This window comes from Carcharhinus amblyrhynchos, unplaced genomic scaffold, assembly GCF_965287045.1.
Source record: "Carcharhinus amblyrhynchos unplaced genomic scaffold, sCarAmb.v2.hapA scaffold_81, whole genome shotgun sequence".
NCBI classification, from domain to species: Eukaryota; Metazoa; Chordata; class Chondrichthyes; order Carcharhiniformes; family Carcharhinidae; genus Carcharhinus; species Carcharhinus amblyrhynchos.
Window position 1 is genome coordinate 616,041 of NW_027649821.1, and position 26,376 is coordinate 642,416.

General features: G+C 43.2%; 1 protein-coding gene across 3 annotated transcripts in view; it reads right to left on the reverse strand.

Moving 5' to 3' along the window:
* arhgap39 (Rho GTPase activating protein 39) overlaps positions 1-26,376 on the reverse strand; it is a 485,625-nt gene that overhangs the window by 429,481 nt on the left and 29,768 nt on the right. The window contains exon 2 of one of the 3 annotated variants that reach the window (XM_080182707.1): positions 20,500-20,622. The exons of 1 other annotated variant lie outside the window; for it this stretch is intronic. In XM_080182707.1, the coding sequence (XP_080038833.1) occupies positions 20,500-20,622 (123 nt within the window). Of the gene's footprint in view, positions 1-20,499; positions 20,623-26,376 lie in introns of those variants that run through there. One more of the 3 variants, XM_080182709.1, reaches the window with a different exon arrangement.

Here is a 26,376-nt window from a genome sequence, read left to right on the forward strand (position 1 = left end):
AAGAATTAGGAATGAATGGTTTTGCATGAATAATTACAACTCAGCAAAAGCTCAGTTTTTGACTTTTAGCAAAATAACAGTACGTCATTACCCCACCCCAACAACAGGACTGTGGCCTTTGTGGGGCAAATGATCCCCGGGTCAGATGTCAGCCATTGTTCAGTTTGAAGCACTCTTACTCGAGTCAGATGGTTGTAGGTTTGAGCCCCACCCCAGAAACATGAGCGCAAAAAACAAATACGGCTGACACTCCTGTGTTGTACTGAGAGAGCACTGCACCTTCAAAGGTGGCCTCTTTTGGTTGAGATATTAAACTGAGACCTCACTCCCCACCTCTGGCAGATGTAAAAGATGCCAAGGCACTATTCTGAAGAAAATGGGAGTTCACCCCAGTGTCCTGAACAACATTTAGTCCCTCAATCAACACCTTTAAAATAGATCATCATATTGCTGTATGTAGCAGCTTGCTGCACATGTCAGGTGATATGTTTCCTATTTTACAAAAGTAATTATATTTCAAAAAATAGTACAGGAGGAATGATTTTAGATTCCTGGGACATTGGAGCCAGTCCTGCTAGTGTCATGAATGAAGGTTAAGGGCCAACAGCATTAGAACATAGATCATAGAATTCAGAAGGTATTTCAAGGGTACAAATCTCAATAACAAGATTAGCAGTTGTCGACAGAAGAATACATTGTCCTGCTAATGGGAATCACTTCAGGTAGATGATTACACCATCCAAGAAAGGCATATATAGGTTAATCTTTTAAAACAACAGAAGTTGAGGGCACAGACAACAAATGCACAGAGAGAACCATCAAAAGGAGACAATAGTATAATCGGCAACCTTTTTGTGGAAGCAGGGAAGCAGTTTCCATCTATGAGCCTGAGGGGCAAGTTTCCATCCAGCAGCTTGTAAGCTGGTTCTAGCTAGTAGATCAGAAGCAAGAGTGCTTTGTGGAGACAATTAAAACCATTTCTTTACTGAACAAAGGGATACGCTCCAGAATAACTGCTCAATCATATATGGCATGATAAAGTCCTGTTCTTTATATGTCTTTTCTATATTGTAATGCATTGTTTTTATTAAGTATTATACTACAACTGGACAGGTTACTGTTCTCACTGGGTATCACATGTAGCTCCTTACAACATTATTGCGAACAAAATTAAGCATCTCCATGAGCTGATGCCCCAGGTTATGCCCTGGGTTTGTGACAGCAGGAGTGGAAGGGGTATTGCATAGGCCAACTGGAATGTGAACCTCATTAGGACCAAGGCCAATGTTCTTTATAGTCCCAAAGTAAAGAATGCAAACATGCCTGAAAACAATATAAGCGAGAATAAGATATTTCAGGAAATGATGATTGGATGACATCAAGCTTATGTTTAGGAAGTGTGCTGATGATTGTGAAAAGAATCATTGCAATTGTTATGCATTATAAGGAGTGTTAGCTTCTTACAGTGTGATGCTGAAATGTAGAAAACAAATATAGAAAATCCAAAAGAAACTCAGCAGGTCTGACAAGTGGAGAGAATAGAGTCAACGTTTTGAATCTGAATGATGCTTTGTCAGAGCTCAATTCTCTCTCTACAGATGCTGTCAGACCTGTTGAGTTTTTCTAGTATTTTCTGTTTTTGTTTCAGATTCCAGCATCCACACTATTTTGCCTCTAACAGCAAATATAATTTTGGAAGGTCTTTCCCTCAAATATTTTTTCCCTTCCTACGCTGTTGATTTCTAGCTGGCCCATGGACATAATGTTGCCTGTTTTTTAAAATATCTTCCAGTGTAAAATATGCAGGTTAGGTGGATTGGCCAGGCTAAATTATCCCTTAGTTTCCCAAGGAATGCAGGTTGGGTGGATTAACCATAGTAAACGTGCAGGACTATGAGGGGAGGGCCTGGGTGGAATGCTCTTCAGAGAACCAATGAAGACTCAAAAGGGCAAAATGCTCTCTTTCTGCACTACATGGATTTCTCAGTCAATATAATAGCAGAGTGGAAGATGGTTTAAATTAATTTTACAGGGGATGGGAATCAGGATATAAGATTAGCAAGGAGAAAACCAGGGGCATGAAGGACTGGCACACACATAGCACTAGAGTAAGAAATAGTAAGATATTATCTGGGCTAATGAGGGAATACAACATTATTTCTTACAGCATCACACTGCATTTAAGTAAACACAGGGTATGGTAATTATAATTGGTGAGCAGGATACACAAATGGGCATATGGGATGATGATGATGTTGTGCTAATAACAGAGACCTGGTTTAAACAAAAAGGGGGGGGGATGAGACTGGTTAATAAATATTCCTATAAATGTGTACAGGAAAGACAAGGAAAGCAGAAGGAAGGGATTACAGCAATGATTAAGAATATTGCAGTGCTAAAGGGAGAGGATGTCACAGAATCACAGATAACTACAGTGCAGAAGAGGCCATTTGGCCCATCGACTCTACACCGGTGCATGAAATGTCCTGTCCTGCCCACCTAATCCCACTTGGTCCATAGGGTCAAGCACAGAATCTATTTGGCTAGAATAGAGAGATAATAGAAGTGCCACTATACTGCTGGGTATGTTCTGTAGGCCAGCTAGTGGGAAAGATTATCATTTGCAGGAAAATAACAGGGAGATGCAAGGATGAAAGAGCATTGATGACACAGAGTTATAATTATCGTAATGTAGACTGGAATAAGAAAAATAATGTAAACTGCAGAAAGAGAGGAGACTCTGAAGTTCTTTCAGGAGAATTTTCTCAACCAGTAACATTACCAACTAAATGAAGGTAGCAGCATTTCCTGATCTGGTTCTAGACAATGATATTGGTCAAGTGACAGGAAAGGGATATTTAGGGAAGAGTGACCATAGTACCATAACGTTTAGACTGCCAATAGGAAAAGATAAAGAGAAATTGGGCAGAGGGTCAATTTCAGGAAGGTGACATTGGATCTGTCTCAGGAAAATTGGAATCAGAGATTGGCAAGCAAACATATGAAAGAACAATGGGCTTCCTTCAAAGAGGAGATGGTTTGGGTACAGCTGAGGTACAACAGAGGGCAACCAAACCAGAACAGGTTGAAAAAAGAGAGGGTGCAGGGTGAAGTGGAAGTGACTGTGAGACAAATGTCAGGTTGGCACAAATGAACATCAGGCTGAATATAGAAACACTGGGGTCGGAGGGTGAGCTTAAAAGGAAATCAGATGCAAAGACACAGGCAATGAAAAGATAGGAGCAGAGGTAGGCTATTCAACGGTCGAGCCTGCTACGCTCACTATTCAATAAGATCATAGTTGATCTGGTTGTTTTTAACCCTGGACTTCCTTGCCTATCAAAAATCTGTCTAACTCTTCCCTGAATAAATTCAATGTAAAAAGTCTGACAACACCAGGTTTTAGTCCAAGCGATTTATTTGATAGTAAACGCACAAGCTTTCGGGTTAGTCCCTTCGTCAGGTGAATGGAGAGTTCTGGCCTCAGACAGAGCATATAAAGCACAGACTGTTTACAGATTACTGATTAGAATGCGAATCTTTACACCTAACCTGCTGTCCAAGTCTTGAAGTGGCCGACAATGTGAGTGGAAGGAGCACCGATCACAGGTTAAAGAGATGTGTATTGTCTCCAGACAGTACAGTGAGTGAGGTTTTGAATCGGTGCTCCTTCCACTCACATTGTTGGCCACTTCAAGACTTGAACAGCAGGTTAGGTGTAAAGATTCGCATTCTAATCAGTAATCTGTAAACAGTCTGTGCTTTATATGCTCTGTCTGAGGCCAGAACTCTCCATTCACCTGACGAAGGGACTAACCCGAAAGCTTGTGCGTTTACTATCAAATAAATCGCTTGGACTAAAACCTGGTGTTGTCAGACTTTTTACTGTGTTTACCCCAGTCCAACGCCGGCACATCCACATCATAAATTCAATGTCACAGCCTCCACTGCTTCTGGGATAGCGATTTCCACATCTTAGTCCTAAATGATTGACTTCTTATTCTTCAACTGTATGCTCATCTATCACACAAGTGGAAACACCCTCTCAGTCTCCACCTTATCAAATCCTGAGTATTTTACGTTTCACTAAGATCACCCAATTCTTCTAAATTTCAATGGGTGCAGATTCAACCTGTTCAACAACTAGCAGCTAACATAAAAAGCAATCCAAACGTTTTCAAATACACAAATGACAGAGACTGGGGCCTCAACTATTTGCAATCTACATCAAAACTTCTACGAAGGGACCAAATGTATGGTAGTTAAATATGCTGATAACACCAAGATAAGTAGGAAAGTAAGTTGTCACAAGGAGTAAAGAGGTACAGACATGGTGGCACAGTGGTTAGCACTGCTGGCTCACAGCACCAGTGACCTGGGTTCGATTCCCGGCTTGGGTCATTGTCTTTGTGGAGTTTGCACGTTTTCCCCTTGTCTGTGTGGGTTTCCTCCGGGTGCTCTGGTATTCTCCCGTGCTCCAAAATACAGGCGGGTTCGATGCATTGGCCATGCTAAATTCTCCCTCAGGTGTACCCAAGCAGGTGCGTAGTGTGACAAGTAGGGGATTTTCACAGCAATTTCATTGCAGTATTAATGCAAGCCTACTTGTGAATAAACTTTAATAAACTAATAAATAAACTTTAAACTAAGTGGTTGGACAAAAAAATTGACAGAGCGTAATGTGGGAAAATGTGAAATTGCCCACTTTAGCAGGAGGAATAGAAAATTAATATGGGGAGATATTACAGAGCTTGGGATCTAGGTGCCCTAGTACATGAGTCACAATAAAATTAGTCTGCAGATACAGCAAGTGATTAGGAAGGCAAATGGAATGTTGCCATTTATTGCAAAGGAAATGGAATATAAAAATAGGGAAATTTCATTGCAGTTGTACAGGACTTTGTTAAGGCCATATCTAGAGTGCTGTGCACAATAAGAACATAAGAACATAAGAAATAGGAGCAGGAGTAGGCCATCTAGCCCTTCGAGCCTGCCCCACCATTCAATAAGATCATGGCTGATCTGTCGTGGCTCAGTTCCACTTTCCCGCCCTCTCCCCATAACCCTTAATCCCCTCTCTTATCAAGAACCCATCAACCCGCTTCTTAAAAATATTTAGCGAGGCAGCCTCCACCACTTCAACGGGCAGAGAATTCCAGAGATTCACCACCCTTTGAGTGAAGAAGTTCCTCCTCAACTCCGTTCTAAACCGCCTCCCCTTTATCTTGAGGCTGTGCCCCCTAGTCCTACTGTCTTTTTTGAGCGGGAAGAGTCTCTCCACCTCTATCCTATCCATCCCATTCATCATCTTATACGTCTCAATGAGATCTCCCCTCATTCTTCTAAACTCTAACGAGTACAAGCCTAGTTTATTCAGCCTCTCCTCATAGCTCAATCCCCTCAACTCCGGTATCAGCCTAGTAAACCTCCTCTGCACTCCCTCCAGGGCCAAAATATCCTTGCGCAGATGCGGCGCCCAAAACTGCACACAGTACTCCAGCTGCGGCCTCACCAATGCCCTATACAGCTGCAGTAAGACCTCCCTACTTTTATATTCAATCCCCCTTGCTATGAAGGCCAGCATCCCATTCGCCTTCCTGACCACCTGCTGCACCTGCAAGCTGGGTTTTTGCGACTCATGCACAAGGACCCCGAGGTCCCTCTGCCTTATTTGAAAAAGGGCGTAACTGCATTTGAAGCAGTTCATAGGTTTACTTGACTCATTCCTGAGATGAAGGGCTTATCTATAAAGAAAAGTTGAACAATTGGGTCTATACCCATTGACGTTTAGGACTTTTTCTCTGAGGGTTGATAGCCTAAAACCCTCTTCAGAAAGGAGACTGAATTTGGCTGAGTTAGATAGATTTTTAATTAGATGAGCTAAATCAAAAGCAGACAGGAGAGTGGAATGAGGCTATAACCAGATCAGCCATGATGTTATGAGTGGTGGAGCAGACCCAAAGATCTGAACGGTCCACTCATAACTCCAATGTTCCTATAAGGGACTTCAGTTCAATGGATTGATTGTAGAAACTGGGATTATTCTCCTTGAAGGGGATGTTGAGGAGATTCGATAGAAATATTGTAAGTCATGAGGAGTCTAGACAGAGTAGATAAGGAGAAACTGTTCAAATTACCAGAAGGGTGAGAACAAGTTGGCACAGATTTAAGCTGTCAAAATAACTAAGAAAACATAAGGGGGAACTTTTTTTTTAAAAACACAGGAATTGGTTAGGATCTGGAATGCACTGCCCAAGAGTGTGCTGGAGATGACTTCAATCAGTTTTCAAAGGAAATTGGCACCTGAAGGGGAAAAAAAAATGCAGGGTTACAGGGAAAGGGTCAGGATATGGGATCGGCTTAATCAGTTTTACAGAAAACTGGCATGAAGGTAATGGGCCAAATCACCATCTTCTGTGTTGTAACCATTGCACAATTCAATACTGCATTAGCTGTAACATGTTTTGGGACACATTGCAGTGAAGGAAAGTGCGACAGAGAAGCAAATCTCTTTCTGGGTAAAAAAAAAGACATTTGTCTGAAGGCGCATCTCCTGAGATCTACTGTGAAATAATTGAGTGCACAGGAATACAAACAGAACAATGCATGATATACAGCGAGATAGAAACACCTTTCTGTGGACTGACAGGAATAGGAAATGTGCATTCGAGTGGCTAATCACACCACCCTTTCAGTCACAAAACTCGTATTCATTTCCAACTTTAACAAAAACAGGCTCACCTCATTGGTTGCCACTTTGCCCCACATTACAGTAGTGAATGCACTTCTATAGTACTTTAAGTTTTAAAGTTTATTTATTGGTGTCACAAGTAGTTTATTCACTGTAAACTTTGAGATGAACCCTGGTGTGCTATAAATGTAAATCGATCCTTTCTTTCTGTTTATTGACTGTAAGAAGCTTGCCAAAGTACTTAGTGGACAGTCGCACTATAAAGGCACAAAACTAGCACAGAAGCATAAAATCCCTACAGTGCAGAAGGAGGCCATTTGGCTAATCACACCTGCACTGACAACTATCCCACTCAGGCCCTATCCCTGTAACCCTGCAAATCCCCCGACACTAAGGGGCAATTTAGCATGGCCAATCAACTTAACCCGCACATCTTTGGACTGTGGGAGGAAACCCACACAGACGGGGAGAACGTGCAGACTCCACACAGCCACTCAAGGCCAGAATTGAACTCAAGTCCCCGGCACTATGAGGCAGCAATGCTAACCACTGTGCCACCCAAAACTAAGCTACAAAGAACATAAGAATACAAGTACAGAATAATTAAAATTGAGTAGTAGTGATTTAGCTCCTTGAGTATACCCTGCCATTCAGTAAAACTACGGCTGATCTTACTGTGGCCTCTACTCCACCTTCCCACCTGTCCCCACAACCCAGATGTCTTTATCAACCAAAACTTGATCTAACTCAATCTTGAATATATTCAATGATCCACTTCCATCACATTCTGGGGAGAAGAATTCCACAGGCCAAGAGCCCAAAGAGAAAAAGATTCTTCTCATCTCAATCTTAAGTGAGGAATCTCTTAATCTTGGTCCTCTTCCAAAATCGGAAGCACCCTCCCAGCATCCACCCTGTTGACATGTCAGGTTCTTATGTTTCAATATCATCTCACATTCTTCTAAATACCAATAGGTATAGGTCCAACCTATAGATTTACTTAGCTTTTGTTACAGGGAGGCACTTCCAGGATAAATTTAACTGTGGAAGTCAGTTTGGGTTTTAGGAGTTATCTGGCTGGAAAAGGATAAAGAAGCAAGCCATCAGGAGCTCAGAATAGCTTTGGACTGGCTCCAGGAAAATGAAGCTTCCACTTGAGGAACAGAATGAAGTACAACCTTGGAGGAGGATTTTTGGTGGATGTTTCTGCAATTTAGAGTAGTTTAGATGCAATTTAGAGGGGCGAAATGGTGACACTGTGGTTAGCACTGCTACCTCACAGCACCAAGGACCCAGATTTGTTTCCCAGCTTGGGTCACTGTCTGTGTGGAGTTTACACGTTCTCCCTTTATCTGCGTGGGTTTCCTCTGGGTGCTCCAACTTCCTCCCACAGTCAAAATATGTGCAGATTAGGTGCACTGGCTGTGCAAAATTGTCCCTCAATGTACCTGAACAGGTGCCAAAGTGTGGCGACTAGGGGATTTTCACAGCAACTTCATTGCATTGTTAATGTACGCTACTTGTGACTAATAAATAAACAAACTTTAAATAAAAATCTGCTCAACCCTTTCTACAAAAGGCTCTTTCATCCCAGATATCAGTCAAGTGAACCTGTTTGTTTATTTAGTATCACAAGTAGGCTTGCATTAACCCTGCAATTAAGTTATCGTGACAATCCCTAGTCGCCACACTCCACTTGCTGTTCGGGTACACTGAGGGAGAATTTAGCAAGGCCAATGCACCCAATCAGCACGTCTTTCAGACAGAGAGGAAACCTGTGGAGACATAGGGTGTACATGCAAAATCCGCAGAGTGACCCAAGCTGGGAATCGAACTCGGATCCCTGGCACTGTGAGCTAACCACTGTGCCATGTGCCCCACGAATGTGATCATATCACTGGTAGAGGCACAGGGAAGATCTCAAACATAAATCTTAGCAGCCCAAATTCCGTTATGACCCTCTCACAAGATTAACAGGGCCATTACACAGCCTCAAGATAAGGGGGGGGGGGGGGCGCGGTTTAGAACGGAGTTGAGGAAGAACTTCTTCAAAGGGTGGTGAATCTCTGGAATTCTCTGCCCGTTGAAGTGGCGGAGGCTACCTGGCTAAATATTTTTAAGACGCGGGTTGATGGGTTTTTGATAAGAGAGGAGATTAAGGGTTATGGGGAGAGGGCGGGAATGTGGAACTGAGCCACGACAGATCAGCCATGATCTTATTGAATGGCGGGTCAGGCTCGAGGGGCCAGATGGCCTACTCCTGCTCCTATTTCTTATGTTCTTATGTTCTTATAACCATAACAGAACCATAACAGGATTTGTGCCCATCATGAACGGGACAGCTAAATCTCTCCATTAATTCAGTTTTTCTCTCTCTCTCTCCACTCCTGCTGCCAGACATGCTGAGTTTTTTCAGCATTTTGTTTTTACTGTCTAAACACTGTATACCAAGCACCTTGTACTCTTAAACAGCCACCAAAAATCCTCCAAGGTTGTACTTCACTCTTTTCCTCAAGTGGAAGCTTCATTTTCCAGCAGCCAGTCCAAAGCTATTCTCAGTTCCTGATGGCTTGCTTCTTTATCCTTTTCCAGCCAGATAATTTCTAATCCCCAAACTGACTCTCACAATTCAATTTAGCCTGGAGATTCCTCTCTAGCAAAAGCTAGGCAAATCTTCTAGTTTCATTTAATTCATGAATTCAACTCCCATCCACATTCCCTCTATCCTTTTTGTCTCTTTCTCTCTCATTCTTTCAGATGCATCCATTTATCAGGTTGAGTGATATCTGAGAAATCCCTATGGGCTGACAGTACAATGGTTTGCTATGGATTGTTCTGGTCTCAAAAGTCCATCTCCATGGCAATTTGAATTACATGGACCATATTTCCAGGTAGAAATGCAAATTAGCTTTTCTCTAGAATACCAACTCCATTTTTCTTGAAATCATATAGAAGTTTAAAGTAGAGCCATTTACAAAAACTGACATTCCTAATACCTCCAAGAGATAAAATGTCCATCCACTGTCAGCAGAACTGCACTGGTTATTTTCTTAAAATAGGTAGGAATATCAGGCACCTTCTTCCCAGCAGGACAACCTGGGCACCATTTTGATGACTAATTCACTGAAGCCTCTTGTCGAATAGAATTCAGAACAGACCACATCATCCCTTTATTCCTCCATTTTACCCTAAATTAGAGACAATCCCTAAATGTACCAATTTTACAAACCTCACATTTGGATGTTTCTACTGAAATTGTTACAAGACCCCTGTATCAAATTTTGTCCCTGGATCATATATATTCTGGTGGGAATCAGCACATTTGGGTTGGTGACTTGCCCAAATTTAGCCATCCCCTCCAGCAATATCACATCAAGCACTGCTGTTAAAAGTGGAAGTTGAGAATAAAGCAACTAACAAGTTGCAGATTAAAGCTCTTCCAATTCTAACTCAGCAAGTTGCTATTAAGTTTATGCTAATAATGGGTGTCTCAAGTAACAAACTGCCCACTCATTGGGCTTACCACAGAAAAACCATCACATCTTCTCCTGGCCTCCTCTTTAAAATATGAAGAAAGGTAAAATAATTCCAGGGCATAAAACTCTAATACATAGTTAGCCAACAGAATGCAGACAGTAAGCTTGACTTAATGTCTGAGGGGAAATCTTCAATTCTCTTCTTCAGCTAGCAGCCCTGATGGTGGCCCACATCCTTTGAGTGATGTTTTAAAAGGAAGACGCATGCAACTGGAATATGTGGCCTTTTGCAAGTAGCTCATCATAGCAATTCATGCTGGCATCCTTCCTAATTCCTGATATCAGGCCCAAATCTCGGAAGCAATTTATAAATTCCGTAACAAGCAAGTCTGGGACCTGAATAATTTGTTCCCATTGAAATTAGATAATTAAAATCACAAGCTTTTAAAAGTCTGATTATTTCTGTTTTAACATGGTGCATGGTCTGATTAAAAAGATTCATCACAACATTGCATGGGCAGTCTGGATAAAATTTGGTCCATCGTAAATGATCTGTTTTGACCCAATGACAATGTAGAAATGACAACATAATTTCGAGTCAAGAAAAAGAGTGATTTGGAAGAGAACTTGCAGGTTGTGGTATTCCCGTGCACGTATGCCCTGGCTCCTTTCAGCAATAGCATTACAACATAAATCCACATTTTGATTTGATTTAAATTGTATTAGTACACAGTGAAAAGTATTGTTTCTTGCATGCAACACAGCTAAAACATACCATTCATAGAGAAGGAAACGAGAGAGTGCAGAATGTGAAAAAGTTAGAATGAAGTATTAGAAGCATAGAACAAACGTAAAAGAATTAGAAGGAATGCTGGGCACAGCTTGCAAGAAGTCACCGCGCTCTGGTGCCGTCTTAGTTTTTTTACGTGAGCATTTTCTTGTTAAAACTTCAGTAGGCTGAAAGTGCTGCTTTTTAAATTACTAATCGTGGAAAATAATCCAGTTGTTATCCAGTTTCAGACCACCATCACCACACAATGCCACTTGGATTGTTCTATGTAACGTACTGAAATATAACTGATCTACAGTTTATCAACAGAAATAACAGAACATTCTGGAAAAGTGAGTCAACAGATAAATTCTAAACAAAAGACACAGATCATGTTCTGCAGCAGAGACTTCATAGCTTGAAGAAAGCAGTTTCTGTAAAAAAAAAGACTGAGAAGCTTAATTTTAGTCAAGAGAATTGCAAAGACAAGATGTACAAGACTCCAGATGAGAGACTGAAATTAAGCTGATGTAAACATTTAATCAATTTAGTCATAGTTTGTGTTCTGTTCTACATTTTCCACTAGAAGTTTCCGGAAACAGCATGTTCTGTAAACCGAATGCTTCCTTAATTCTTGACCTCACGTTGTGTGCAGCCTGAATGTTACACTGAAATAACAGAGACAAAGGATTTCTCCGTTTATTCACATCATTCCCCAAGTGCTTGTAAAACCTCGTACAGCATTCTAGTCCACTGTAACAGTGGACAAATGCAATTTACGCCAAAGTCGTGGATAATTACCCACAATTTTAACATTTAAAAAGTTTAATTTATTAGTGTCGCAAGTAAGCTTAAATTAAATTTCCGGAAGATTGGAGGATTGCGGATGTAGTCCCTATTTTCAAGAAAGGGAACAGAGATAGCCCGGGAAATTACTGACCGGTGAGTCTGACCTCAGTGGTTGGTAAGCTGATGGAGAGGCTTCTGAGGGACAAGATTTACGAGCATTTGGAGAGGTTTGACATGATCAGGAATAGTCAGCATGGATTTGTCAAGGGCAGGTCGTGCCTTACGAGCCTAGTTGAGTTCTTCAAAAATGTGACTGAACACATTGACGAAGGAAGTGCAGTGGACGTGGTGTACATGGACTTCAGCAAGGCGTTTGATAAGGTCCCCCATGCAAGACTTCTTGAGAAGGTGAGAGGGCATGGGATCCAAGGGCCTTTGGCCTTGTGGAGCCAGAACTGGCTTGCCTGCAGAAGGCAGAGAGTGGTTGTGGATGGCTCTTTTTCTGAATGGAGATCAGTCACCAGTGGAGTGCCCCAGGGATCTGTTCTAGGACCCTTGCTGTTTGTCATTTTCATAAATGACCTAGATGAGGAAGTGGAGGGATGGGTTAGTAAGTTCGCTGATGACACGAAGGTCGGTGGTGTTGTGGATGGTCTGGAAGGATGTCAAAAGTTGCAGCAGGACATAAATAGGATGCAGGACTGGGCGGAGAAGTGGCAGATGGACTTCAACGCGGATAAATGCGTAGTCGTCCATTTTGGCAGAACCAACGGGATGAACGAGTACACTATCAAGGGCAGGAGTCTTAGTAGTGTTGAAGAGCAGAAGGATCTTGGGGTTCGGGTCCATAGGACTCTTAAATCGGCCTCGCAGGTGGAAGAGGTGGTCAAGAAGGCGTATGGTGTACTGGCCTTCATTAATCGAGGGATTGAGTTTAGGAGTCGGGAGGTAATGCTGCAACTTTATAAGACCCTTGTCAGGCCTCATTTGGAGTACTGTGCGCAGTTCTGGTCGCCTCACTATAGGAAAGACGTAGAAGCTATTGAAAGGGTACAGAGGAGATTTACAAGGATGTTGCCTGGACTGGGAGGCATGCCTTATGAAGTTAGGTTGAGGGAGCTGGGTCTCTTTTCCCTGGAGAGACGAAGGTTGAGAGGCGACCTGATAGAAGTTTATAAAATGTTGACAGGAATAGATAGGGTGGATTCTCAGAGGCTATTTCCCCGGGTTGAAATGGTCGCTACGAGAGGACACAGATTTAAGGTGTGGGGAGGAAAGTACAGAAGTGATGTTAGGGGTAAGTTTTTCACTCAGAGGGTGGTGAGTGAATGGAATCGGCTGCCGTCAGTGGTGGTGGAGGCGAACTCGCTGGGGTCTTTTAAAAGACTTCTGGATGAGTATATGGGGTTTTATGGGATTGGGGGTTATAGATAGGTCTATAGATTGGTAGGTGTTGATGTGATCGGCGCAACTCGTGGGCCGAAGGGCCTGTTTGTGCTGTAGTGTTCTATGTTAACACTGCAATGAAGTTACAGCAAAAATTCCCTAGTCGCCACACTCCGGTGCCTGTACACTGAGGGTAAGTTTAGCATGACTAATGCACCTAACCAGCACTTCTTTTGGATTTTATAAGTACAATCAGCTCCAAACCAATTATTTTATTCATCTGGGAGACATGGTTGTAATGAGGTGCTATGTAATGAGGCGGGTAGAATTAGGGACCTTGTGGTGAAGGATCCTCTTGGGGAGAGTGATCATTGTATGGTGGAGTTTCTGGTGCAGATGGAGGAGGAGAAAGTGGGTTCCTGGACACGCGTCCTCTGTTTGAATAGAGGGGAGTACGGTAGGATGAGAGAAGAATTGGTGAATGTGGACTGGGGGAGTGCGTTGGAGGGAGGGTCTGTTGTGGAGCAGTGGAGGATCTTTAAGGAGATCTTTCTTGGTGCTCAGCGGAAATTTATTCCGATGGTCAAAAAGGACAGTAGGAAGAGAGGTAATAAGCCGTGGATAACGAAGGAGGTGAAGGAAAGTGTTAAATTAAAAGCGGAGGAATTTAGAGTAGCTAAGAGTAGTGGGCGAGAAGAGGATTGGGAGAGGTTTAAATGTCAACAAAGATTGACAAAGAAGTTGATAAAGAAGGGTAGGAGAAACTATGAAGCTGGGCTAGCGCTTAATATAAAAAAGGATAGCAAGAGTTTTTATAAATATATAAAAAGGAAGAGGCTGGCTAGGGTGAATGTTGGTCCTTTAGAGGATGAGAAAGGGGACCTAGTGGTAGGGGATGAGGATATGGCTAAGGTATTGAATAGCTTTTTTGTTTCTGTCTTCACGGAGGAGGACGTGAATAATTTGCCGGGTGTTAGCGATGGAAAGGTGGTAGGACTGGAGGGTCTTAATGACATTACTGTTACTAGAGAGGCGGTGCTCGACAGACTGGAGGGGCTGATTGTGGACAAGTTCCCAGGACCGGATGGAATGCATCCGAGGGTTCTGAAAGAAATGGCGGAGGTGATAGTGGATGCCTTGGTGGTTATTTTCCAGACGTCGCTGGATTCCGGGGAAGTGCCGGATGATTGGAAAACGGCTAATGTTACGCCGTTGTTTAAGAAGGATGCCAGGCAAAAGGCGGGGAATTATAGGCCGGTTAGTTTAACGTCTGTGGTAGGTAAAATGTTAGAATCTGTCATTAAGGAGGAAATTGCGAGGCATCTTGAAGGGAATTGCTTGATAGAGCAGACGCAGCACGGTTTCATTAAAGGGAAGTCGTGTCTGACAAATTTACTGGAGTTCTATGAAGGTGTGTCTAGGGCGGTGGATAGAGGAGAGCCGGTGGATGTGGTCTTTCTAGATTTTCAGAAGGCGTTTGACAAAGTACCTCACAAGAGGTTATTGCAGAAGGTCGAGGGACATGGAGTTGGGGGTAGGGTGTTAGCGTGGATAGAGGATTGGTTGTCAAATAGGAGGCAGAGAGTGGGGGTCAATGGGTGCTATTCGGATTGGCGGATGGTGACTAGTGGAGTGCCCCAGGGGTCGGTGCTGGGGCCTCAGCTTTTTACCATTTATATAGATGATCTGGAGGAGGGAACCGAGTGTATGGTGTCGAAATTTGCTGATGACACCAAGATTGGGGGAACAGCAAATTGTGCGGAGGGTGTGGAGAGTCTGCAGAAGGATCTAGATAGGCTGGGCGAATGGGCCAGGAAATGGCAAATGGAATTTAATGTTGGCAAGTGTGAGGTGGTCCACTTTGGTAGGAAGAATGGTAGGAAGGACTATTACTTACGGGGCGAAAAACTGCAGCAGGTGACGGTGCAGAGGGACCTCGGGGTCCTTGTGCATGAGTCGCAAAAACCCAGCTTGCAGGTGCAGCAGGTGGTCAGGAAAGCGAATGGCATGCTGGCCTTCATAGCGAGGGGGATTGAATATAAAAGTAGGGAGGTCTTGCTGCAGCTGTATAGGGCATTGGTGAGGCCGCAGCTGGAGTACTGTGTGCAGTTTTGGACGCCGCACCTGCGCAAAGATATTTTGGCCTTGGAGGGAGTGCAGAGGAGGTTTACTAGGCTGATACCGGAGTTGAGGGGGTTGAGCTATGAGGAGAGGCTGAATAAACTGGGCTTGTACTCATTAGCGTTTAGAAGAATGAGGGGAGATCTCATTGAGACGTACAAGATGATGAATGGGATGGATAGGATAGAGGTGGAGAGACTCTTCCCGCTCAAAAAAGACAGTAGGACTAGGGGGCACAGCCTCAAGATAAAAGGGGGGCGGTTTAGAACGGAGTTGAGGAGGAACTTTTTCACTCAAAGGGTGGTGAATCTCTGGAATTCTCTGCCCGTTGAAGTGGTGGAGGCTGCCTCGCTCAATATTTTTAAGACGCGGGTTGATGGGTTTTTGATAAGAGAGGGGATTAAGGGTTATGGGGAGAAAGCGGGAAAGTGGAACTGAGCAGCGTCAGATCAGCCATGATCTTATTGAATGGCGGGGCAGGCTCGAAGGGCTAGATGGCCTACTCCTGCTCCTATTTCTTATGTTCTTATGTTGTCGCTGGCTAGCCAGCGTTTATTGCCCATTCCTAGTTTCCCTAGTTCTCTAGGCGTCCCTCAATCTGGTTATAATTCCTTTATTGTGGAGTCCAATAGGCGTAGGCAAAGATCATAGGTAGAAGTGGGCATTCACAATGTTAAAATGGCGGCGCGGGCTTGTTGGGCCGAAAGGCCTGTTTTCTGTGCTGTGTTGTTCTTTGTTCTAGCAGTTGAGAGTCAACCTTATTGCTATGGCTGTGGAGTCACATGTACGCCAGACTGGGTAAGGATGGCAGATTTCCTTCCCTAAAGGACATTAGTGAACTAGATAGATTTTCTGACAACTGACAATGGTTTCATGGTCATCAGTAGATCGTTCATTCCAGATATTTTCTTGCTGAATTCAAATTTCACCACCTGCGGAATTTGAACCTAGGTCCCCGGGACGTTAGGCTTCTAGATTAACAGTCTAGCTATTACCTCCCCCCAGCAAACCATGTTTAACTCCACATCAATACCACTAGGGCAGAAAGTGGAAAGAGACTTCAGGTTTTCGTGAATGTAAACGCTGCCACCCAGGCCAGCATTTCTTGTCCATATCCAACTGCCCTCAAGATGATGGTGAGCCGCTGCACCTACAGCACCCGCTGTTAGAAAGTTTGAGAATTTTGACCTAGCAGCAGTGATGGAACAGCATATAGCTCCAAATCAGGATAGTTTGCAACATGGAGGGGTGATGGTTTCCCATGTGGTATTCAATGCATCTGGTGCCCTAGATCATCTTAGGTGGTATAGATCAGAGGATTAGAAGGTGCTATGGATGGATCCTAGGTGAGTTACTGTAATGCATCTCACAGACAATGCTGCCACAGGGCACTAGTAGTGAAGCGGTGGATTTGAAGCTGGTGGATGGGAATCCAATCAAGCAGTCTGCTTTGTCCTGGATGGTGCAAATCATGTGGTAAATCCATCCATCAGCCTAAAGCTGACAGTTGTCCAGGTCTTTCTGCATTTGGATATGGACTGTTTCAGATCCGAGTTGCACGTGGTGCTGGATGTCATGTGACCAGTGAACATCCCCACTCCTGAACTTATGGAAAGACAATGATTGATCGAGCAGCTGAACACTACCTTGGCCTTGCACACTACCTGAGGAACTCCTGCAGTGATGTTCTGAAACTGATTGGGAGATGGTTATGGGTCAACCATTGTGCTAGGTATGAGTGGAGAGTGTTTCCCCAATTCCCACTGATATCAATTTTGCTAGGGCTCCTTGATGTGCAGCAGTGTCACTCTGACCTCAAGTTCAGCTCTTTTGTCTATGTTTGAACCAAAACTGTAATGAGGTGAGAAGCTGAGTGACCCTGGAGGAATTCAAATCGAGTGTTAGTGAGCAGATTACTGCTGAGTAAGTGCTGTTTGATAGCACAGTTGGTGACCCCTTTCCATCACTTTGTTTATGAGAGAAGACTGATGGGGTGGTAATTGGCCAAGTCGGATTTGTCCTGCTGTGCGCATGCAGGACATCCCTGGACAATTTTCCACATTGTTGGGTAGATGCCAATGCTGTAGCCATGCTGGATTTTGATTTGATTTATTGTCACATGTATTAGGATACAGTGAAAAGTATTGTTTCTTGCGCGCTCAGAGAAAGTACCCTGTTCCTAGGGAAGGAAAGACTGCAGAATGTGTTCAGTCATAGCTAGGGTGCTGAGAAAAATCAACTTAATGCAAGGCAAGTCCATTCAAAAGTCTGATGGCAACAGGGAAGAAGCTGTTCTTGAGTCATTTGGTATGTGACCTCAGACTTTTGTATCCATTACCTGACGGAAGGCAGAAGAGAGAAGTGGGGTCCTTAATAATGTTGCTACTTTGCCAAGGCAGCAGGAAGCGTAGACAGTCAATGGATGAGACGCTGGTTTGCGTGATGGATTGGCCTACATTCACGACCTTTTGTACTTCCTTGCAGTCTTGGGCAGAACAGGAGCCAGCTTGGAACAGTTTGGCTAGTTTTGCAGCACAAGTCTTCAGTACTATTGTTGGAATAGTGTGAAGCTCATCTCTTTGCAGCATCCAGGGCCTTCAGCCATTTCTTGATATCATGTGGTGTGATTCGAATTGGCTGCAGACTGGCATCTGTGATGCTGAGACCTCAGCAGGAGGCTGAGATTGATCATCCACTTGGTATTTCTGGCTGAAATTTGTTGCAAATGCTTCAGCCTTATCATCTTTTGCACAGATATGGAGAGCACGATGGCTAGTAGTGCTGCCTCACAGCACCAGGGACCTGGGTTCAATTCCAGCCTCAGGTGACTGAGTTTGCATGCTCTCCTCATATCTGCATGGGCTTCCTCCCACATGCCAAAGATGTGCAGGTTAGGTGGATTGACCACACTAAATTGTCCCTTAATGTCAGGGAAAACAGCAGGGTAAATCATGGGATTAAGAGAAAAGGGCCTGGGTGGGATTGTTGTTGGTGTAGGCTCTATGGATCGAATGACCTCGTTCTGTACTGTAGGGAATCTATGATTCTATGTGCTGGGCTATTCCATCATTGAGGATGGAGATATTTGAGAGGCCTCCTCCTTCAGGTGAGCTATTTAATTGTCTAACACCATTCAAGTCTGGATGTGGGAGGACTGAAAATCTTGGATCTGATCTTTCGTTTGTGGGATGAGTTAGCTCAGATGACGGATTTTACTGCTTGGCACACTAGTCCTGTAGCTTCACCAGGTTTTTAGTTATGTCTGCTGCTGGTCCTGGCATGCCCTCTTGTATTCTTTATTGAACCATGGTTGATCCCCTGGCTTAGTGGGAATGATGGAGTGAGGGAATATCCCAGGCCATGAGGTGAGATTATGGTCAAGTACATATCTGCTGCTGCTGATGGCCCAGAGCATCTCATGGATGCTCATTTTTGAGCTTCTAGAACTGTGCAAAATTTACCCTATTTAACATGTTGGTAGCACCACAAAACACGCTAGAGCATATGCTCAATTTGAAGATGGAACTTCACCTTCACGGAGACTGTGCTTTGGTCACTTCTATCAATACCAGCATGGACAAATGCATCTGTGGAAAGGAGTTGGTGAGGAGATCAAGTAGGTATTTTCCCCCTCGTTAGTTTGCTCACCATTTGCTGTAGGTTCAGTTTAGCAGCTTTACCCTTCAAGACTCAGCCAGCCCAGACAATAGTACCCTAGCAACCCTCTGTGCTCCCTTCTCAGTGTTTAACATGGTAAAATACTGATTCATCAGTTGAAGGAGGACAGTCGGTGGTCATCAGCAGGTTTCCTTGCCCATGTTCGACTTGAAGCCATGGGACTTCATGGGTCCAGAATCCATGTTAAGAACTCACAGGACAACTGCCTCCTGACTGTATGCACATGATGGTGATGTCAGGGACGTTGTACGGTATGATTCCACGAGTATGACAATGTCAGGCTGTCGCTTTATTAGTCTGTGGGACCACTCTCCCAATTTTGGCACAAGCCCCCAGATAATGTTAAGGAGGACAATGCAGGGTTGATAGGGTTAGGTTTGCCATATCATTCCCAACGCCTAGGCCTATGCCAGTTGATCTCCTGGTTTTACTCCTTTTAATAGACTTTGGAGCAGTTTAATACAACTACTAGGCCACGTCAGAGAGCATTTAAAAGTCAACCACACTGATTTTTTTTAATCTATTGTCAAATGTATTGCTATACAGTGAAAAGCATTGTTTCGTGCACACTATACAGATAAAGCATACCATTTATGGAGTACACGTGGGAGAAGGAGAGGATGCAGAATGTAGTGTTACAGTCATAGCTAGAGAATCATCATCATAATGTGAGGTAGGTCCATTCAAAAGTCTGATGGCAGCAGGGAAGAGGCTGTTCTCGAGTTGGTTGGATCTCAGACTTTTGTATCGTGGAAGAAGGCGGAATAGAGTATGTCCGGGATGCGTGGGATCCTTGATTATGCTGGCTGCTTTTCTGAGGCAGCAGGAAGTGTAGACAGAGTCAGTGGATAGGAGGCTGGCTGTGTGATGGACTGGGCTACATTCAGTCTCTTGCGGTCTTGGTCAGAGCAGGAGTCACATCAAGCTGTACTACATCCAGAAAGGAAGCTTTCTATGGGGAGTCTGTAAAAATTGGTCAGAATTGTAGCAGACATGCTGAATTTCCTTAGCCTCCTAAGAAAATAGAGGTGTTGGTGGTCTTTCTTAACTATACCATTGGCATGGAGGGACCAGGACAAGTTGCTGGTGATCTGGACATCTAGAAACGTTAAAGCTCTCAACCATTTCCACTTCGTCTCTGTCGATGTAGACAGGGGTATTTCCTCCACTATGCTTCCTGAAGTCAATGGCTATCTCCTTCATTTTACTGACACTGAGGGAAAGATTATTGTTGTTGTACCAATTCACCAGATTCTTTACCTCTTTCCTGTACTCTGTCTCATCATTTTTTGAGATCTGAAGTCATATATAGGCCAGGCAGACTTCGTTCTCTAAAGGAAATTAGTCAACCACATGGATTTTTTTAAAATATCAAATGGCAATGGTTTCATGGTCACTATTATTGAGACTTGCTTCTTAATTCCAGTTGTTAACTGAATTTAAATTCCACCAGTTGCTGTGGCAGGATTCAAACTCACATTCCCAGAGCCTGGATTATTAGTCAAGTGATATTATCATTACCTCCCCCAAAGACACGTCTTTCTGATGGTGGACAGACTTTGGGGGAAATCAGGTGCTGAGTTACTTACCACAGATTTTCCAACTTCTGGCTTGCTGTCATCACCACAGTATTTGTGTGGCTGGTCCAGTTCAGTTTCTGGTCAATGGTGACCCTCAAGGTGTTGATGGTAGAAGATTCAGTGTTGGTAATGCTGTTGAACGTCAAGGGAAGATGGTTAGAATCCCTGTTGTTGGAGATGGCAATTGCCTGGCATGTGTAGCGATGTGCATGTTACTTGTCATATTTCAGCCCAAGCCTGAATGTTGCCCAGTTTCGTTTGATCATATCCAAACGTGAATACTAATTCACAACAACTCAAAGGCATCAATACCTGTGTCTACTGCTTTTCTGCCTGAAGTGAACAAGATTCAAACCCAGTTCAAAAAAAGAGAAAAGCTGACATAGAAAGCCATGACTCAACTATTTTCAACAATGTCTGTTCAATGCGCATTAACCAATATCTACACTCCCTTCCCCAATGGATTGAAACTCTGGAACTTCTGAAAAACCAGGCCTGTCAATACACTTTCATTTGGATTAAAATTTGGTGTCAAAACTCCATTTATTGATTCCACAAAATTTATCCATCTGCCATGCCTAGGCACTTTTTCCTGATCCCATTAATGAGCCATCTGTGGCAAAATGATGTTTTGAGCATTATCATCAAATAATTTTTCTTTAACATTGCTGTAAGACATATCCACCATCTGTAAAAACAGAATTTTACGTGCTGCTTTTTCAACTGAAATTAACATGAAATAAGCTTCACGTGTTAAAGATGATCCAAACTCGAGTATATATTATACTTCGCAATGTCATGCCTGATAATGTCACCACGTATATGAGCAGATTGCAAATAATTTTAAAAGACATTCAGTTTAATATTTAAAACTGGATGGAATTCAGGTGGAATATGGAGAGCATTTTTATTTTCATTTTCTTCTGTCTTCTACTTACTAAGGCAATAATGGATGCGGAGTTTAATTAAATCTACAAATAGTGGGATTGGGTGACAAATAGATGGGCTGTAACCAGATGAATAGATGATTCAGCTTTTAAAAAACACACCTTTTCCAACATTGCTGCTGTCACTGCAGGAATGGCACTACTTACAGACATGCTAGCGACAACAGTATTAACATGCTGGGAAAGTAAAATGTTCTTGCTGTGTCTTCAGGTGCCAGGTCAAAGTATTTAATTATGTTTTTATTAAGTATTACAGTTATGTACATAGTTGGTGCGCTTTGCGGACATTTTGAAATCCGAACAAGATGAGGAGCATTCAATGCCAGAATTGATGAATTGTCAATAACAAATAAGTTACACATGTAAATGCCTGGTGGGGCAAACTTAAGGCTTGTTCCTTAAATAACCAGAAAATGTTAGCAATGTTTAACCACACCAATTAATAATCACAGACCACTCCATTCAATTACAAAGTTAGAGCACTTTGCTTCACATTCAACTAGTACATCTGCAAGCTACAAGCATGTCCGCCTCTCAACAACTTTTACAGATGCATCAGAAAAAGCATCCTTTCTTGAAGCATCACAGCTTTGTATGACTCCTGCTCTAATCAATACTGCAAGAAACTACGAAGTGTCGTGAAGAAAGCCCAGCCCATCACACAAACCAGCCTCCTGTCCATTGACTCAGTCTACACTTCCCGCTGTCTCAGCAAAGCGGCCAGCATAATCAAGAACCCCACGCACCACGGACATACAGGAAAAGATACAAAAGTCTGAGATCACGTGCCAATCGACTCAAGAACAGTTTCTTCTCTGCTGCCATCAGACTTTTGAATGGACCTACCTTATATTAAACTGGCCTTTCTCTACACCCTAGCTATGACTAACACTATATTCTGCACTCTTTCCTTCTCCCCACATACTCTATGTTTTGTCTGGATAGCGCACAAGAAACAATACTTTTCACTATGTCCCAATACATGTGATAATATTCAAATCAAAAAAACTCCATAAGCCCTTATATCTTGTGTATTTCCTTTGCATGGTACTCAATCCTCCGATTTACCATTATTCTTTGCAACATTAAAGGTCTCTTCTTTTAATCTATTCCTCTTTGGTAAGCTACACAATGGACCGAGTTTTTTCAATGGTACGCATCTTTGTTGAATCTTTTGAATTATTTCTTTAAATAGAAACATAGCAAAACTACAGCACAAACAAGCCCTTTGGCCCACAAGTTGCGCCAAACATGTCCCTACCTACTAGACATACCTATAACCTTCTATCTTACTAAGTTTCATGTACTTATCCAAAAGTCCCTTAAAAGATCCTATCAAATCCACCTCCACCACCACTGCAGGCAGCCAGTTCCACGCACCCACAACCCCCTGAGTGAAAAACTTACCCCTGACATCTCCTCTATACCCACTCCCGAGCACCCTGGGAAAAAGCCTCAGAATCCACTCGATCAATACCTCTCATCATCTTATACACCTCTATCAGGTCATCCCTCATCCTTCGTCTCTCCAAGGAGAAAAGACCGAGCTCCCTCAACCTATCCTCATAAGGCATGCCACCCAATCCAGGCAACATCCTTGTAAATCTCCTCTGCACCCTTTCTATGGCTTCCACATCCTTCCTGTAATGAGGCGACCAGAACTGAGCACAGTACTCCAAGTGGGGTCTGACCAGGGTCCTATATAGCTGCAGCATTATCACCCGACTCCTAAACTCAATTCCTCAATTGATGAATGCCAGTACACCATACGCCTTCCTAACCACAGCCTCTACCTGAGAAGCTGCTTTGAGCGTCCTATGAACCCGACCCCAAGATCCTTCTAATCTTCCACAATGCCAAGAATCTTACCCTTAATATTATAATCTGTCATCTTATTTGACCTGCCAAAATGAAACACCACACACTTATCTGGGTTGAAGTCCATCTGCCACTTCTCCGCCCAGTCTTGCATCCTATCAATGTCTCGCTGCAACTTCTGACATCCCTCCACACTATCCACAACACCTCCAACCTTTGTTTCCCATTGTTTATTTACTGCCATAACATTTGATCGATTTACCTAATCAACCTTAGCCAGCCTTCCTTCCTCTCAAGCTTATGTAATACCTCTTAGTTTAAGATTCTTGTTTGTGATTGGAGTATGTCGTTTTCAAACATAATATGGATTTCATTTGTATTAAGTCCACTATTTCCTTTCGACATTACTAATTAACAGTGCATATTGCACAATACTAGATATGAAATGGCTTTATCCCTAGTTGGTTCCGCAACATACAGCTACAGGAAATTAATCACAAAAGCATTCTACAAGTTCATCTTCCACACTACTTTTGCCAATTTGATTGGTCTAATCTATAAGAAGATTAAAATCCCCACAACTATTATTACCTTTGTTACAACCTCCAATAATTTCTTGTTTAATGCTCTGTCCAACTGTATAACTATTGCCTATAAACTACTATGACATGCTTTTTCTGACCCTGCTGTACCTAACTTGGACTCATGATGAACACAAACAGAAGCAGGCCATCAGGCCCTTCAACCTTGCCCTGTCATTCAGAATGATCGCGGCTAATCTATGCCAGCTTCAACACCTTTCCTGTGCCACTTCCTACAACCCTCTATTCCTCGATCTATCAAATATTTCTACATCTCCACACTGAATACTTCTAATGATCCAGCCTCCACCACCCACTGGAGCCAGGAGTTCCAGAGATTCACCACCCTCTGAAAGAAGAAATGTCTACACACCTCAAGTTTTAAATGACTAGCTCTTTATCTTGTAGCTATGCTCTCTTGTTCGAGATTCTCCCACTAGTGAAAACAACTCATTATCTACCCTGGTCAAACCCCTTCAGGATCTGATATGTTTGAATAAAGTCATCCCTCACTCTTCTAAACACCAAGGAATACAGACCCAGACTATTTAGTCTCTCGATGGATCAATTCTCTAACCCAGGAATTAGCCTGGTGCATCTCCTTTGGACTGCCTCTAATGTTACTGTATCCTTTTCAGGTAAGGTGACCAAAACTGTATACAGTATTCCAGGCAAATCCTCATCCACACAATATACAACTGCAACAAAACCTTCCTATTTCAAACTCCATTCCCTTTGCAATAAAGGCCAAAATACCATTTACCTTCTTAATGACCTATTGGACTTGCCTGCTAGCTTTTTGTGAGATCCCTCTGTTCTTCACTCACCTGCAGTCTCTCTCCATAAAAACAATAATCTGCCTCATGATTTCTGCTACCAAAGTGCATGACTTCATATTTCCCCATATTGAACCCCATTTGCCTGGTTCTCATCCAATCACCCAATCTATATCACATTGCAGAATCACAATACCATCATCACAACATGCCCTTCCACATATCTTTGTATCATCGAAAATTTGGAAACCTTACATTTTGCTCCCTCCAAGGTCAATAATGTAAATAGTGAACAACTGCAGGTCAAGACCTGATCCTTGCTGCATTCCAATAATTACATCTTTCCATTCTGAAAAGGACTCATTTATTCCAACTCTCTGTTTGTGACAGCCAGTTTTCAATCCATGCCAACACACCAACATGGGCTTTTACTTTATGCACCAGCCTCTTATGCGACACCTTGTCAAATGCCTTTTGAAAATCTAAATAGACTCCACCTACACATTCCCTCTATCTACTCTCCCTGTTGCATTCTCAAAGAATTCGAGCAAATTTGTCACACAATTTACCTTTCATTAAATCATGTTGTCTAGGTTTGATTATACTCAGCTTTTCTAAACGATTAGCTATTTCCTCTTTGATTACTGACTCAATATACTGCTCGAAAAAGCAATCCCTAATACACGCTTCTTCACTACCCTTGCAGGTTTGATTTATCCAATCAATATGTAGGTTAAAATCTCTCATGATAATGGCAGTTCCTTTCAAACATGCCCTTGATATTTCCCCATTTATGCTCTGACTTCTTGGGGGTCTGTAGGCTACTCCCACCCATACATTCCTTTCCCTGCTATTCATGAATTCAACCCAAACCGATTCTACATCGCCATGCACTGTCCTTATATCAGACAGTAATTCCAAGATTATTAACTTGTGGTGCTGCTTCGTAAACTTGGCCACAGCTCATATTTCCTTGGCAGAACCGCCATCATCCTACCAATGGCACTGTTACCTACATGAATCAGAACACTGGATCCTTCCCCTCCTACTTCCAGTCCCAAGATCTGGGAGGGGGACACGATGGCACAGTTGTTAGCACTGCTGCCTCACAGAGCCAGGGACCTGGGTTCAATTCCCGCTTGGGTCACTATCTGTCCAGAGACTGCACATTCTCCTTGTATCTGTGGGGATTTCCTCCAGATGCTCCGGTTTCGTCTGAAAGGCGTGCTGGTTAGATGCATTGGCCATGCTAAATTCTCCCTCAGTGTTACAAACAGGCACCGGAGTGTGGCAACTAGGGGATTTTCAGAAGGCGTTTGACAAGGTACCTCACAAGAGGTTATTGCAAAAGGTCAGGGGGCATGGAGTTGGGGTAGGGTGTTAGCGTGGATAGAGGATTGGTTGTCAAATAGGAGGCAGAGAGTGGGGGTCAATGGGTGCTATTCGGATTGGCGGATGGTGACTACTGGAGTGCCCCAGGGGTCGGTGCTGGGGCCTCAGCTATTTACCATTTATATAGATGATCTGGAGGAGGGAACCGAGTGTATGGTGTCGAAATTTGCTGATGACACCAAGATTGCTGGAACGGCAAATTGCGCGGAGGGTGTGGAGAGTCTGCAGAAGGATCTAGATAGGCTGGGCAAATGGGCCAGGAAATGGCAAATGGAATTTAATGTTGGCAAGTGTGAGGTGGTCCACTTTGGTAGGAATAATGGTAGGAAGGATTATTACTTACGTGGAGAAAAACTGCAGCAGGCGACGGTG